At 35.0% G+C, this 16,137-nt stretch overlaps 1 protein-coding gene across 2 annotated transcripts; it reads right to left on the bottom strand.

Annotated features, from left to right (window-relative positions):
• Window positions 1–1,447: 1,447 nt before the first annotated feature.
• hnf4b (hepatic nuclear factor 4, beta) lies at window positions 1,448–12,517 on the bottom strand. Of its 2 annotated transcripts, XM_046856765.1 has the most exons (11): window positions 12,448–12,517; window positions 11,953–12,255; window positions 9,584–9,761; window positions 8,982–9,076; window positions 6,935–7,038; window positions 6,307–6,459; window positions 5,891–5,978; window positions 5,661–5,813; window positions 3,735–3,971; window positions 3,419–3,538; window positions 1,448–2,875 (listed from the first exon to the last, which is right to left on the bottom strand). In XM_046856765.1, exons 2-11 carry the CDS (start codon window positions 12,065–12,067, stop codon window positions 2,748–2,750), a joined length of 1,371 nt encoding a protein of 456 aa, XP_046712721.1. In that variant the 5' UTR covers window positions 12,068–12,255; window positions 12,448–12,517; the 3' UTR covers window positions 1,448–2,747. The 2 variants fall into 2 exon arrangements, with proteins under 2 accessions (XP_046712721.1, XP_046712720.1); XM_046856764.1 differs by lacking the exon at window positions 12,448–12,517 and having other exon boundaries at window positions 11,953–12,293.
• Window positions 12,518–16,137: the final 3,620 nt, after the last annotated feature.

Below are 16,137 nucleotides of genomic sequence, written 5' to 3'. Positions count from 1 at the left end.
TAACAGTATGCAAAGGGTATATGACACGAAACACTTGTGATCAGGCCAGGTATCTGAAGTTAACAGTATGAAGGTTATTTCCACGACGCTGAGTGTTTTGTGACAGATTACATAAAGTTGTAACAGCATGACTTTAATTTAACACAAAACTCCTGCAGTCCTGGACATGAATCTGTAGTAAAAAGCTTTTCTTCTCAAAACTGTACATGATCGTTACAGATTAATCAAATAGGCCACACCTGCCCAATATCTGTTACGCTGTTCTGAAATCCCTGGAATTACGTGCTAGCCCATGCTAGCCTATGCTTAAATCCACCACTGCTTACTTTGTTACTGTCCACCACTGTTATTTAGATACTAAATATAAAATGCAAACAATTTCTTCTTTACCTAAGATGCAGCAGATAAGGCTGCTACAATTTTAGCTGTTAGCTTTTATTAGACAATTTAGCTTTAAATCTCTTAAAACAAAAGGCACCAAAAATGGATCAGCTGATTGATGTGACACACACCTTTGCTTCATATAAGCTCTACATCATGCATTTTTTGCTTTTCTACTATACTCAATACAGTTCCTTGATAGAAGCTTAACAATTTTTAATAAGGAACTGCTACAAAACAGCAGCACCATTCCCAGAGAGATTACAGAAATGCACACCATCCTATTTTTGATAACATTTATTCCTATCCAGCACTTAGATAGATAATAAAGATACAATATGTGAGAAAAAAAAAAGAGTGTGGACCCTGAACCTTTCATTCTGCCAAATCACCAACACAACAAACAGCACAATCATTTACTGCTGTGTGTTTATCACTGGGTAATATTTCACCAGCTATTGCATTTTATTACATTCACAGATTCAATCACTTATCGCCAAGTAAAAAAAAAGTGATATAGATAGAGAGAGATGGACAAAAAGAAAGAAATAGGCAGAAACTGAAAGGCTGACAGACTAAGACAGAATGAGAGACTATAAAGTGTGTGTGTGTGTGTGTGTGTGTGTGTGTGTGTGTGTGTGTGTTTGTGCATGCATGAGAGAGAGAGAGAGGGAGAGAGACAGACAGACAGACAAACAGACACAACAGAGCAAGATATAATACAAATAGGCAGACATAGACAGTGAAAGATAAAGAAAGCTTAAGATTGGTAGATACAGACAGAGAGACAGGCATATACAGGCAAAAAGACAGTTAGCTACAAACAGATACAGAAAGAGAAAGAATGACAGGGAGATATTTACAGAGATACAGAAGAACAGTCAGAAACAAATGCAAAAGGCAGACAGAGAAAAAGAAAAACAGGTAGACAGAGAGAGAGAGAGAGATAGAGAGAGAGAGAGAGAGAGAGAGAGGGGGTTCGGGTGGGTGGACGACAGACATAAAGATAGGCAGACAGAATCAAAAAGAGAGGCAGACAGATACAGACCAGAAGGTTCCCCCAATGTAAGCAGACAAACAACTTTATTCAACAAGTAAAATGGAATAATTACAGCACATGTGTAAGTCTATATATACACATAATATAATGCCAAATGAAGTGTCTTATTTATAAAAACACAGATGATATTAAGGTATTCAAAGTGTTCCCAAATCACTATTCACAAAATTAGTGTCTGAAACAGAGAGTTAAAGTTAAAATGCAAAATCTAATCACAACTAAAAAACTGAACTTATATTGTGATATAGATTGTATGATATTATAAACTAAACATGTGACGTTAGAAATGATGGCACAAAAAAAGGAATCTGCTCTTAAAGGAATAATCCTGAAAAAAAATAAGATCTTGTGATGTAAATTGTGTACTTGTGTGCTGTTTAAAAAAAATTATTTGCTGTTTTAACAGTAACTCTGTCAGTGATTTCTTTAATTGCAAGCATGATGGACATGCTTTATTCCATTAAAACCATCTTGTTTTGTAATTGTGTAAATTCAATTTTATTACTGTTCCATGCAGCTCATTTGCTAATTCAGAACAAAATTATACTTTGGAAAAGCCATTTAGGTCCATCAGCTCCCTCTGCTGGCGATGATTTATATCTATGCACACTTTGTTATATGATCGAAAAAATCAGCTAAAATTTTATTATATTCTGACAATATAACTGAATAATTTACATGTGCTATATGTCCAGTACCACAAGATCAGATAAGTATCAAAATCTAACGCTAACAAAAGTGTAATTTTATGAAACATAGGAAATGAAATCATGTCTAGACATCCAGCAATGTGAAATTCAAATGTGTTATTGATAACCTTGTGTGCCCTCTGATAAATAAAATACTCTCTGTTTAGTTTGTGACAAGCAAAATCAGTTCATGTTTCCTTTAGGCAAATTTTCTCACATTATTAACAACAAAATGTGCCATTCTCAGGAGCATGGTGTCTATGGTTTCGGTAAAAAACATTTTAGGAACATGAGTTTAAATGCATTTATGAAAAATGACATTCCTTTGGTTGGCAAATAAGATTTGGTGATGTTTTTTGGTTACGGTCTGTGCTCCTTAAATGCTATTGCTAGGCATGAATGCTAACAACTAATTCGAAATAAGTGTTTTTAATGGTTTTGGTATAAGAGAGAATGTAAAGCTAAAGATTCATCTTATTATACCTGGACATTAGCAAACATTAACAGTGTGTATGTGTATCTGAATAAGACAGCATTATGCAGTGCGTATGAGTGTTTGTATGTATACACGATGTGCTTGTGCGCATGTTTGTGCATATGTGTGTGTTTGTGTGTGCTCAGAGACATGTGTGGACTGCAGACTTGGTGAGACAGCTGTCCATGTCCAGTGTCATTTCTGCAGAAGGTGTGTGTGCGTAGAGCTGAGCACCAGACTGGACAGCAAGCAGAGGAACTCCAGCTAGAGCTGCCAAACAGGTAGAGATACAGGATTTATCTTTGAACATTGTCCTTGCTGTCACTCAGCCAAAATAAATAATTAAATTTGAACAAAATCCAAACACATACAGTAGAAACTAATGAGAGACAGAAATGTTAGCTGTAATGGTACAGATGTTAACATCCTGGATGTTAACATCCCATTATTATCCGCTAAAGAACTCTGAAAGAACCAATGTATTATGGTGTACAAAGTCTCCATGCTAAACTACTGTCAGGTTCATGGGCTAAGAAGAAAATTATTAATAATTTGGAGTTTGTGTGATTTTGAAGGGTTCTGTTAGATTTTTTTAATGTTTCATAGGAAACATTTTTTAATGTTTCATTTGGGTTAAAAAAAATTATATCTATCTATTTAGATTTCAGAAACTATTTATTTAGTTACCCAACTATCACAATTAACATAAATGACCCATATTCTTTTTTCATGAGTCTAATCAATATGCCACACTTAAGCTAGGTTCGGTTGATTTTAGTTTGACTTTCAGCTTTACTTTTAAAAGAGACTCACAGGATGGTACAGGGAGGATGACCGAGGTAAAGTTTGGCAGTGCCACTTGTTCCAGGTGTAGGTTCCGTGACAGAACCGGGTCAACAGGGGGGCTGAAACTGAGCACTTCTGGGTTTGAGCCTGTAAAAGATCAATGAGAAGAAACAGAAATCCATCAATTTTCTATATATTCATTTCCACTAGGCACTCAGAAGAGAAATCAAGATTTTGCAGGCTTTAACATATGGGTTACATTTCTAGGAGTTGGTCTTAAAACAATAATTTTATCAATTTGACCATTTTAAACTTGCTCCAGATGTGCACTGGCAGCTGGTACCTGTGGCTGACTCTCCGAGTAGCATCTCCTGCAGTAGGTTGTCCATGCTGGCTTCTCCCAACAGGCGGGCAAGCTGGAGCTGTTCTACCATGTGCCAGGCAGTGCTTTGCAGTGGTGGCAGCAGCAGCAGCAGTTCTCCAAACCGTCCACGCTGCTCACACGTTGCTTCGTCCAACAACACATGGGCCTGAAAACGCAGCCTGCGCACCATCTGAGCACACTCCAGCCCAGGGCAGTCTGAAAGAAAAAAAAAATAAAAATGTTTTATAGGAGCAATGATGCAGAAGGTCAGACTTATTTTTTATGCAAGATTTGTGCATACAAAAAAGACATTGACAGCATGCAGTTTTCCCTCAGCTCTTAGACACAAAGAAGAAGAAACTTGTTATAAAACTTAAGATGGTAAGATAATTCCAGAACTCCAGTGAAAATATGGTTCATCTAGGGTGTTGCAGTATTAGACAAAGTGAATTTCCTTTTATGTATTCTTTGCACAGTACTGTATAATCAGAGTATACAGACGGTTTACGGGTCGGCGCTATCTTGGGTTATGTGTTTTGTCTTGTGTTGTCTGTCTGCACTGTTTTTCGTCTGCACTGTTTGCACTAGGTTGCACTCGATGCACTTTATGTAGCTTTGTGTTGTGTTGTAGCTCTATGTTGTTTAGTGTAGCACCAGGGTTCTGGAGGAACGTTGTTTCGTTTTACTGTGTGCCACTGTGTATAGTAGAAAAGACAATAAAAGTAACTTGACTTGACTTGTAACATTTGTATTTTTAAATTTTCACATTTTGTTATTCTGCATTACACCATGGTGCTTTGCAAGAATATGATGCTTGATGAACAAGCATCATATGATCATAATGATTTTATAGATAAGATTTAACAGGGAGTTTCTATTTTCATGTACTGTACATTTTCTTACCAGAATATCATCTTCCATCTCCCTCTCTCTGTAACTTTATAACCTATTACTGTAGCAAGAAGCCAGAAAACAAAACCCTAATGTTTCCAGTAAAACGTTATAAAGCACCATAACTATTACAAACCTGAGATGCCACCCAAAAAAAAATTCCTCCTAAGTTTCCTAACAAAAACCCCACTGTACTAATGATTATATATTTCACTATGTCAAGCCATGCATTTTTTTAATTCAGTTCATTATTAGTTATAGGTTTTGTGTATTTGCTATCCAACTTACAGTGCACTTGCTGTTACTGTAGAAAAAAAAAATTATTAGATTGAGCAATTAAATTTATATCTGATGTTCATATTACAGCCAGAAAAATTCAGTCTTGCTCAGGTACAACTTTGAGTAAAGAAACCAGATCAATGTTTACAAACAAGTTTCTATCAGACAAAACTTTGTGTCTCTATTGTGAATCAGACTTTCTACACATTTAATGCCAATCCAGGTTGCTCCTGCTAAGTGGTCCAATATTTTTTTCAACTGCCCTTAATTTTTCATCCAATTTAAATCTGCCAAACCTCAAACAACAAACAACAAAAAAAAAGATAAAAAGATACAAATATTATTAAAATATATTAAGTGGAATTATAACCACATTATAATAACTTAATGACTGATATTCAGACTTATCTTTTGACCTTAAATTCCATAAATATCTTTTGAATATTTTTAAGACTAAAACCCTGGAAAACCTGACCATGATGGGATTTTTTGTGTATTGAAATGTAGTGAAATGTTTTTGGGTATGCATTTCCCTCAGACAGAACCTGACAGTCCTCAGTTATTTTGGCTCAGATATTATAATCAGTCCCTCCATCCAGGTGGTAATAAATTCCAGAAGTTTCCAAAGTTATTAATAGTTTTCCAATGAAACCATAATGTGAAAATCAGAGCGAGACAGTTTTGGAAAAGGATTGTGGTGAGGTGAGATACTGTGTGAATGTTAGTGAGACTGACCCGGGGCGAAAAAGACGATGGCCCTGAGACAGGCGAACTCCGTGTCGGTTATGTCCAGGTCTCTCAGAGGCCTGACCAGCTCTTCCAAGACACGTGCTGCCACTTTGGACATCTCCAGCTCTGGACCATTCACAGGGATGATGAAGTCATTTCCTGATAGAAGAGATCATGAGTGATGCCAGTCCTCACATGAAAACACCTTTAAGGTAAAATCCACAGCTGTGCATTACCTAGCAGGATGACATCATTATAAGGAAGCGAACGACGAGCCAAACCCAGGATGAGGTGCTCAGCTGAGTGAGCTCGCAACAAGCTGACCTGCACATAAACACAACACAGATGGTGTATTTTATTTACATTTACATATTAAAGACAAAACACGAAAAATAATGTAAAAATAATTAGTGACAGGATGGTGTTATGAAGTGGCTATACTGTTACCACTTCAAAATGTATTATTTTCCTATAACACCAGGTTACAAAGTGTTTTATTCCTCCTACACCACATCAAATCTCCATCAATGCAAGTTTACAAATGTAATGAAACATGCATCACATTAATTAGAGACATTTTGCTAATATGTTGCCTTTACAAATGTACAGGTTTTATCAATCATCTGGTAAAAATGACACAAACATGCCCTACCCTGTCGTCCACCGGCAGCTCGCAGAACTCTGGGATGCGTTTTGCCCATTCCACCAGGAGAAGGAGCTGCTGCTTAATGGATTCGCAAACATCTGCTGGGCGAGCGATTTTCTTTGCAATTACTTCCTTCATGGGTGGAGTCAGAACAGAGAACTGCATGAAGAACCAAAACAGTAAGCTTAACGTAGCTGAAGAGCAGTACAGTGCTTTAGACAGACAATATTAAAAGGTTAATTTCCACATATAAAGTTAAATAAGTTCATTCCAGTGGTTCTTAGATTAAGAACCACTGGATTGGTCTTCCAATCTTAGATTGCAAGACCTTGGTGGAAAAATATCCCACACCTCATAATTCAATCATCCAATTAGCTCATTTGTGTCATCACGTGGAAGCCTGATTGTTATTATACACATAAACCCACTGGTTTTGAGCTTGTGATCAAGTAGTGTCCTCAGGCAGTTCTGCTGATCACTGAAGGGACTAAAACTGCATCACTGATCTTCTTTACTTTGAGGATTGCCTTAATGGTGCCCTTGCTCTGACCCTTTACAGAATATCCTTATTTTTTGCCTAAATAACTTTAACATTCTTGTCAATTATTAGATTTTTTGTGCTTATGATGCCCACCTGATGTGTGCTCTCTTCTGCCTTCAGTAGGATGCTGATGGTCAAAGTCCCGACTCCCTGAGCTTCTCGACGGCAGCTGATCCTGTCTCGTTCATTCTGTACAGCTAAGGCAAAAACAAAACAAAACATATTATTCAGTGTTTACAATTTTTTTTCCCACTTGTTTACCCAGGTACACCAAAACACTGCTTTACTTAACCCCAAAATAATCACAATTATACCATAAAAGAAAGTCTTACCACTTTATAGACCCTATTTTCATTTGCAGCAGCACAGCATCCCTGCTTCATAGTAAAGTATAATTTTTTGGAATTTTTTTTCATGGTAACTTTTTTTGCCCCACACGTCCTATATAAACATTTTAACTGGAGGAGGAGTGGACCAGACATTTAAAATGGTAAAGTATAAATTTAGATATTGCTTTGATTTACAGAAGTTTCTGTTGCAATTGGTAAAAGCTTAAAGTGGATCAAAGAGTTGGTTAAGTCCATACGTCTGAAACATCTCAGCCAAAAAAATAACAAACATCTAAATTTTCTGATACTTAGATGTTTCTAGTTTTGTGCAGTTTTTGAGACACAGTCTGGCTAGCTGTTTTGATAATTATAATAATATTATCCTCAAAACACAGTTGAAGTTACTTTAAATGTTAGACTTTACTGTGTCTCAACTGCATATTATGAAGTTATTCTAAAAACCTCACTAGCTAGTAGCCTATATAGAGCAAGGTGTCTTTTTTCTTTTTTTTTGTAATCTAAACTAAAATCTATGTTCACTAGCTGCTGATGGGCTTTAATCAGCATCTCATTTGTAATGAAATCATTGTAGTGCATCGCCTCTCATGGATTATTCATTATTATACAACACACTAGTTTGGTTTATGACCCACTTTACATGCTTGTAAAGTTTGGCTTATGATCAAATGTACATTCTGTCTGAATGAAAAAAAAAGAAAAGATAAATTAATCATAATCAATCATAATGCTGTGGATCATAGTTATAGTAAATAAATACCAAATATCTTTTTCATGTACCAAGCCATGTCTGGTTTTTTTTCAGATAATTCCTAGCAAATATTTGACTATACACCGGTGTGTTAATTATTGACATTAAGGAAAAGCCATTCATGGCACTCCTTCTTGCCATGATTAGTTTATCCCTCTCATTTATCAGTAACTACAAAAGGAGATAAGACTTGGTTTAGATTCTCCTACCTTAGATCACAGCCATGTTGGAAAAAAGTCATTCATGTGCCTTTTGTACATTTAATTAAAATAATATATTATAACGTACATCTACAATTACATTCACACAAAGAGGCCGTCCTCTTCTTCAGTCATTTATCATGAAACTTCCAGTCCAAGAAGTCATCAATTAATAAATTATAAATTGAAGTATCATCAAATAAGTAAGCCTTTATCAAAAAGGTGTTGATATTTTAAAGTAGAAATAAACCAATAGATATTAATTTGATGTTACCTGTTACATGTTTATGATTGTAATTAAATGTTATATTAATCATTATTCATGAATTATTCATTAAGTACACAGTCTAGTGTATAGTGGAGTATATTGCTCATGGATTTATTATAAACTTAAAAATATTTACAGTACTATTATTCATTTGCAACATTTTGCCAAATGCCATATTATTTGAAATCTGTCAGGTACTGCACTAAAATCATTACATGTTTTAAATAGAACAATGAAGATAAAAATCAAAAATCAAAAATCAAAATTATAAAAATTGAACTGTATATTGTCAAATCTTTATTTGGAAGCGCTTTTAAAACAAATCTACATAATTCACACAATGATACACAATCTAATCATTTCGTCTTTTGAAAATTAAAACAAAAATAATAATGAATTAATAAATTCACTGTTTATACATATATACTTAAAACACTTTTTAATCTTTTTTGTAACTTGTAATAATTAAGAGACATTTGTAAAACTCAAAACTAATGCTATAATTAAGACTTATTTCCTTGCCTTCTTTGTCAAACACAAACTTTTGCAAAAAATCATATAATTGGCATCTTACCTTCTTTCCTCATGCCTGCTCTGAAGCATTTCCGTAGTCTGCAGTATCGACATTGATTCCTCTTGTCCTTGTCCACAACACACTGCCTGCTAAACCTACACACACACACACACACACACACACACACACACACACACGCTCTTAACTAAATAAAAAAAAGTCTAAAATCTTACCATTCCACCACTACAAGAATTTCTAGAGACTACGGCTAAAATGCTCTATAAATTGTCCATTCTGATTAGTCAGAAGTTGTTCATTTTCCACTCCAGCAGCTCTGACAGTAGCACAGCTTCAAATCTCAAGTGTATAGTCATGAGTCTGGAAAGAGTCTCTAGTATCATTGCTGTGTCACAATCAGAGGTAAAGATGTAACTAAGTTTTCCAGAGTTTAGGCTTTTTGGTTTCTTGGTTCTGCAAAAAGCTAAGTTTTTTTGCAAGTTGCTGTTGTACAGTACTGTATATAAGGAAATAGCTTATCCACTCTTTAGGACTTGCAGTTATTGATTATTTTCTTATAGCTGCATGATACTATTTGTTTCTGGATTCTTGTGTACAGAGCAAAGATGTTTTACTGTTTTATTGTATGGTGCTCTTGCTCTCACCTGCATGTATAAGCGTGGTTCTTGCGCACACTCCGCCTAAAGAAGCCTTTGCAGCCATCGCAGCTGGATGCCCCATAGTGTTTCCCGGTGGCTTTATCTGCACAAATGGAGCACAGCATGGCAGCAGCTTGGGGCATCCCAGCTGTGGCTACATGGGACGACTCGGACCTGAATGGCTCTGTGACATTAAACAAGTTTAAAGATATTAAGATCCATAATGAGAAAAGAAAAGAGACATGGCTTAATCTAAACTCAATAAATTTCAAGGTCAGTTGTTGAATGTCTGTACTGAGAAACCTGCATGTTTTTGCCTCCACAAGTTTTCAAATGTCTTTGTAAATGGAAATCTAAAGCTTTATAATATTAACTAAATGTTCAGATACATTTTTTTCATTCAAGATAAAAACAATTCCAGAGGAGTTACGAGGCTCTGAATGTGTATGGATATGAAAAAACCTTAGTGGTAGACAGTAAGGAAGTACTATTTTGTTTATGTACATCTTCCAAGTATCTTTTACAAATTGGTTAAGCTCTACCCATGTTTTGTTCTGAGAAATTCTGCCTCTCTGAGATACACTAGTTATACCCAATTATCTTATTGATCTATTGTCAATTATCCTAATTAATTGCTAAATATTCCTTCAACTGTTTAATTTTTAAAAATATTTACTTTTTACAGACTTTTGTTCCAACTTTTTATTAAAAAGTATTGCAGCTATCAAAATTACCTTATTTGTTTCTCAGTTTAAACATTTGATATAAATTCTATGTTCTATTGTGAAAAAAATATGGTTCCCCAACTTGCATGTAAATTCCAAGTGTATAGAGTTACTTTAGTTTCACATATAAACAACTAAATGTTTTTTGTGCTATATTTCAAAGACATTTGGTTTAGCTAATAGCATCTTGCATCTGGTTTAGCTAAGAGCATCTGTTTAATCATTTATTCATATAAACTATCACTTCAGAGTGAATCTGAAGTCAGGAATTCTGGGAACAATGGGAACAAGATAAAGAAATATCCTATAATGCACACCAGTGTCACTAGACTGCCTAATGGCACATTTTTAAAAGGTGCAGGGAACTTTACTCCAATCAGAAACCTAAAGCTCAGGATCAAACCAGGACTCTGGAGCTTCATTCACTGTTTTCAATAAGTAGATCTATCTTAGGACCACTTAGTCTGAAATTGGAATACATCCTGGATGAGATACCAGTGTCTCACAGGACACCACACACATTCACCTGAAGGAGTAGTTTAGAGTTACCAAGTCACCTCCTGCCATGGCGAATTGGGTTGAGGGAAAACACATCAGGACCCAAAAACAGTGGGAACATGAAAAACTTCTAGACAGTAACTCAAGCGCAGGTTTAAAATCAGAAACCCTGAGTTTTGTTTATTATCACTTGATCACCTTATCTAAGAGCAAAATAAAATTATTCCAAGCTTGTGCCTAAAGCTATGGTAAAGCCATGAAGCACATACCAGGAACCAGTAAAGGAAACAGTACCTCTTGGACATAGATACACTATTATTGTTTTGCTAATATATATATATATATATATATATATATATATATATATATATATATATATATATATATATATATATATATATATATTCTTCATTCTTATTAACTGGGTACAGAGGCTGGTGTAAATTTTAAAGCTATTTTAGTGTGGTGTGTAATATTGTGTGTAGTTAAGTGTGCAGTTTCCTCTGTATTATGGTAATTTATAGTTTGTAGTTTACTTTGGTGTACTATGGTGTGTAGTTGAGTTTGCGGTTTGTTGTGTACAGTAGTTTGGTTTGTAGTGTGGTGTACAATATAATGTGTAGTGTATAGTGATGTGTATTGTGGTGTGTACTATAGTATGTAGTTGAGTGTGCTGTTTGGTGTGTTGTATGGTGCGTAGTATGGTGTGTAGTTTGGTGTTTAGTTTAGTCTGGTGTGTGATGTGATGAATGCTATAGCGTGTACTCCAGTGTGCAGTTTGATGTGTAGTAAAGTGATTGTTATGGTGTGCAGTTTGGTGTGTAGCCTAGTGTAGTTTAGTGTGTTTAAAGTTGCTATATTTTAAATAAACGGGACTAACTTGTTTTGCAGATGTTCCACAACAACAAATATTATTGTAGCTATAAATGGACAAAAACAAACGTGTGATAATTTGAAGTGAGTAAGTGAAATAAGAGGAATAAAAGAATTTAGTTATGAAGAAAATTATTAACCTTATTATGCTTATAGTAATTCCACTCCATCAGAAAAATATTCCTATATATTGGATCAATCAAACCAGTGTTTCACTCTTTTTGATTTTTGATCACTTTAACCCACAACAAAGTGTGTTTGTGGTCATGTTACACAAACCTGTGTCCACTGGGAGAACTCTTAGGCTGTCAAACTCCAGCATGGTGTAGCTCGGGTCTAAGGCCACTGTGTAATCCGTGGTGCCCAAGTCCAGTTCTCCTTCAGAGATCTTCATAGTACTGTAATTCCAAGTCAGACTGGATGGATGACTTCAAATTCTTTACTTCTTTACACAGGAGATTAAAGCTCAAAGCAGAAAAGCCATCAATCATTCAGTAGGCGTTGACTTTCACCAGCATGGCCTACTTCTTCACTCTTTGGAGATTTGCTTTCAGTGTTCTTTGACTTCTTATGAAACTGCTCCTTCCACAGTCATGTAAAGAAAGAAGAAGCAGAGATTGCATTTGCTCTTGTCACTGAGTTTGCTCTTATCAGATGACAGGGAATCATAAAGGGGAGGGCATTGAAAAGTAAACACGACTCGCTCAGGAAAACTGTCACATGGCCAGCCATGTTTCACCACATAAAAATAAATTAAATATGTTCAATACTTACATGTACACAATTCTTGGTGACACATTGTAAGTTTTGCTGGTGTTGGAGTCACAACTACAAACCACAAGTTTTTTGACATTTGTAAAGGTGCAGTTCCTCTTATTGCCTTTAGAGGCACTGTTAGCGAGATTACACACCAATTACCCCAGGATTGCCAGTTGTGATATTTTCCTGCAGAGCGGGGATCCTTTATAAATGCTCCAACAGACCATTTTAGTAATTATTTTTGAAAATGATAGGAGTGTTATACATTTTTATGTGCACAAATTAAAGGAGTTTTATAAAAAAGATTTACACAAATAAAATAATGGTATGAAAATTACAACAACATTTAATGTATTTCCTTGTAAAACAATTCTATGAAACAACGAAACCTGGGTATGGTGACCAGGCAACCTTTTTTTTTTTTTTTTTTTTTTTTTCTAGGAAGCAGCAGGGGCTTTCCAATCACCTTTGCCCTGTGTTTGCTATTAGCAATATTGATTCTTGGTAAAAAACAAAACAAAAAAACATGATGTACCTTTTCTTGATTACACAACACAAATGTTTATACACTACAGTTCTCAATATAGCATTTCTCTGATATTTACATACATAAATACATAAAAATAAAGTTATATTTCTTTATATTTTATTACTAACATTTTTGTTTTAAGGTTTATAAAAAAGTGAGACATAAATTTGAAACCACATGATTTTTCTAAATGATAACAAATTGCATGTCAGGCCACATGTGAGCAATTTTAGAGGGAATATCCATCATGCTTTGGTGTAATAGAGTGGTCTGAGTGAGAGAGAGAGAGTGGCAACTCCTTTTGTGAATGTCACATCGGGCCTTGGGTCAGGACCCCACACTTTAACATCCTCACCCACCCACTTTACTCCACCCCCTTTACTCAAATCCTTGGTGCATGGGTTACACTTTCAATGATTGATGGCTCATAAAAATCTGTCCGTCACAGCTCATAGCTTAGCGTGTGCCAGAGTCTCCCATCAAATTACTGTGTACCTGCTCACACACACACACACACACACACACACACACACACACACATATATATATATATATATATATATATATATATATATATATATATATATATATATATATATATATATATATATATATAGAGAGAGAGAGAGAGAGAGAGAGAGAGAGAGAGAGAGAGAGCTGTCAAAATCAACATGACGCGATGTTGACGCTAATTCACTTTAACAGAAGTAATTTTATTAACACGCAATTAATGCAGTGAGCATTTCTGTTTTTACATTTTATTACAAATGTAAAGAAAATAAATATCAAAGAGGCAAATTTAAAACCTTCAACCCAACACAGATTTATTCGCAACATCATCTCTTTACTCAGATATAAAAAAACTAAATAAACTACACCGAAAAATAATTTTTATTCACAAAACCTTTGTTTGCAACAAGTATCAGATCAAGCACCAAAATCTACAGTGGTGCAAACATCCGGCAATTAAACCCGTCCGTGGAAACATAGCAAAAGTTCTGTTTGGTGTTTTTACTATTTACCTAATTTAAAACAACATAATTACATTAAAACATTAAAAAAATATTTTGTCTTCATGTTCTATGTTGAATATAGTTTCACTAATAATAAACATACGTTTGCATAAAGCATTAATGTTTGTCCCTGCCAATATTGATTAAAGTATTAAAAACTTTAAAAGCTAGTTTTTATACATGGCCACTAGGGGGAGACATAATACAGCATATACACTGTTTCTTTCACCCTTTTCTAACTTTTTCCGAGTACAACACACTATATCAAAGGACGTGTCCTGAAGCAGACACAATAAAACGTGTAAATCGTGATTGACACAAAGGTTTGAGGAGTCAGGACTCTGCAAGAGTGTTTCGGTGTGATTTTTTTTCTAATAAAACACCTGTAACATCTGGCTCAAAGAAAAAAGACCTCTGTGAGGTCAAAGAACCTGTCAGGGAAGCTAAATTTACTCATTACAGGTGCAGTGGAGGTGAAGCTACCTGTCTCTCTATCTGTCTGTCTGATGTGGGAATCGATGGCTGAAGGTCGAGTGGATTTTTCAGAGGCGAAGATCAGAAAAGCAAAACTGAGGACAGTCTCAGAGTTAAATTGAAATTCATGAATAAACACAAGTTTTCAAGTTGCTTGCATTTGTTCTGTTGTGATTGTTCTGAGGTTATGTAATGGTTTTAATTATATTGTTATTAAAGAACTTATATCAAACATGTGCATTCAAGTTTAGAATTGGCATTTTAACTAAGTCAATTAATAAAAATAAAATTATCTGTTAAATAAAATTATCAGCCCATAGAATGAAAATGAGCTACTAATAAAATAAGACTAGTCAATACTATTTAAAAATTGAATTTTTTTAATTGTAGTCTTATATTTTTACATTTTAGATACATTTTCTAATATTGTTGATATTTCTACATGTAAGATGGCAATGAGTAAATTCCTATTGATTGCTAATGATGGCATCACTCCCGATACAAATACTATACCAAGGATTTACTGGAAGTCAAAGAGAAGAAATGAGAAGAGAAGAGAAGAGAAGAGAAGAGAAGAGAAGAGAAGAGAAGAGAAGAGAAGAGAAGAGAAGAGGGGAGAAATGAAGAGAAGAGAAGAGGGATAAGAAGCGAAGAGATAACTGCTCAGTCACTGATAAGAACAACTGACACCAAAGTTTTGAGATGTTGCACTCAATCCACTACCAGCAAATTCATATCAGATCAACACAAGGGAAAATCCATGGATCTATGTTTGGTCTGAAATTCCATCGCCAACAGCAGTCAGTTCAACCAATTGGCACAAAGAGGGATTAAATTATAGATTGGTTGTGTCTCTTGGCAACATGTTTGTGCTGACTTTGTTCCTATGAGCTTGTTGCAATGATTGTTTTAAAATGACTGAGACAGAGAAATCATTTGAAATAGACCACTGTGGTTGCAAAAAGAAGAATGCAGATGATAGAAAATATTGCATTTCAATCTTGGAATGATCTACCATGGTAATGTATATACCATTAGCTCACATCACCTTGAGCAAATCCTCAAAGAAATTAAACTCTTTTACCTGTTCCTGCCAAATAATTACCTAAAGGGCACTTACAGTATTCAGTAGGAGGTTCCACAACATATTAAGTTACAATTTACACAATTTATGGTCATAACTTTGGTGTCTCATGGTCATAACATTACACAACACAACACAACAACACAACACAACACAACACAACACAACACAACACAACACAACACAACACAACACAACATAATTGGTGCCCATGAGATTCAGAGTTTGTCATATTGATGTATTAACATATGGTCTTAAAATAATGTAGTCTCATGACCTTGACATATTATCTCCTAGTATCAGTATCTTAATTGTGGCCTCAAGTTAACCTCCTGGACCTAACATAAAATATATAGCCAATTTACTGTGTAAAACTGACTATCACATCCATATGCTGTTGAACATCCCAATCCAGATTTAGTCCAGCTCTAATCCTCAGTATATTAACTTTATGAATCTTATTGTGTTCATTACTCTTATATTATATATATTATATACCTCATATTTGCAAATTGCTTAAATGATGCAAACTAAGATGCACATGCAAAATGCCATGTCCCTGTTTATAGGTTCTTCAGATTGTTTTAGCAAAGCTTAGAATCTTT

Source organism: Silurus meridionalis, chromosome 9 (genome assembly GCF_014805685.1).
Source record: "Silurus meridionalis isolate SWU-2019-XX chromosome 9, ASM1480568v1, whole genome shotgun sequence".
Classification (NCBI taxonomy): Eukaryota; Metazoa; Chordata; class Actinopteri; order Siluriformes; family Siluridae; genus Silurus; species Silurus meridionalis.
Note: the sequence above shows the minus strand (reverse complement) of the source record. Positions and strands in the feature narration are given on the sequence as shown.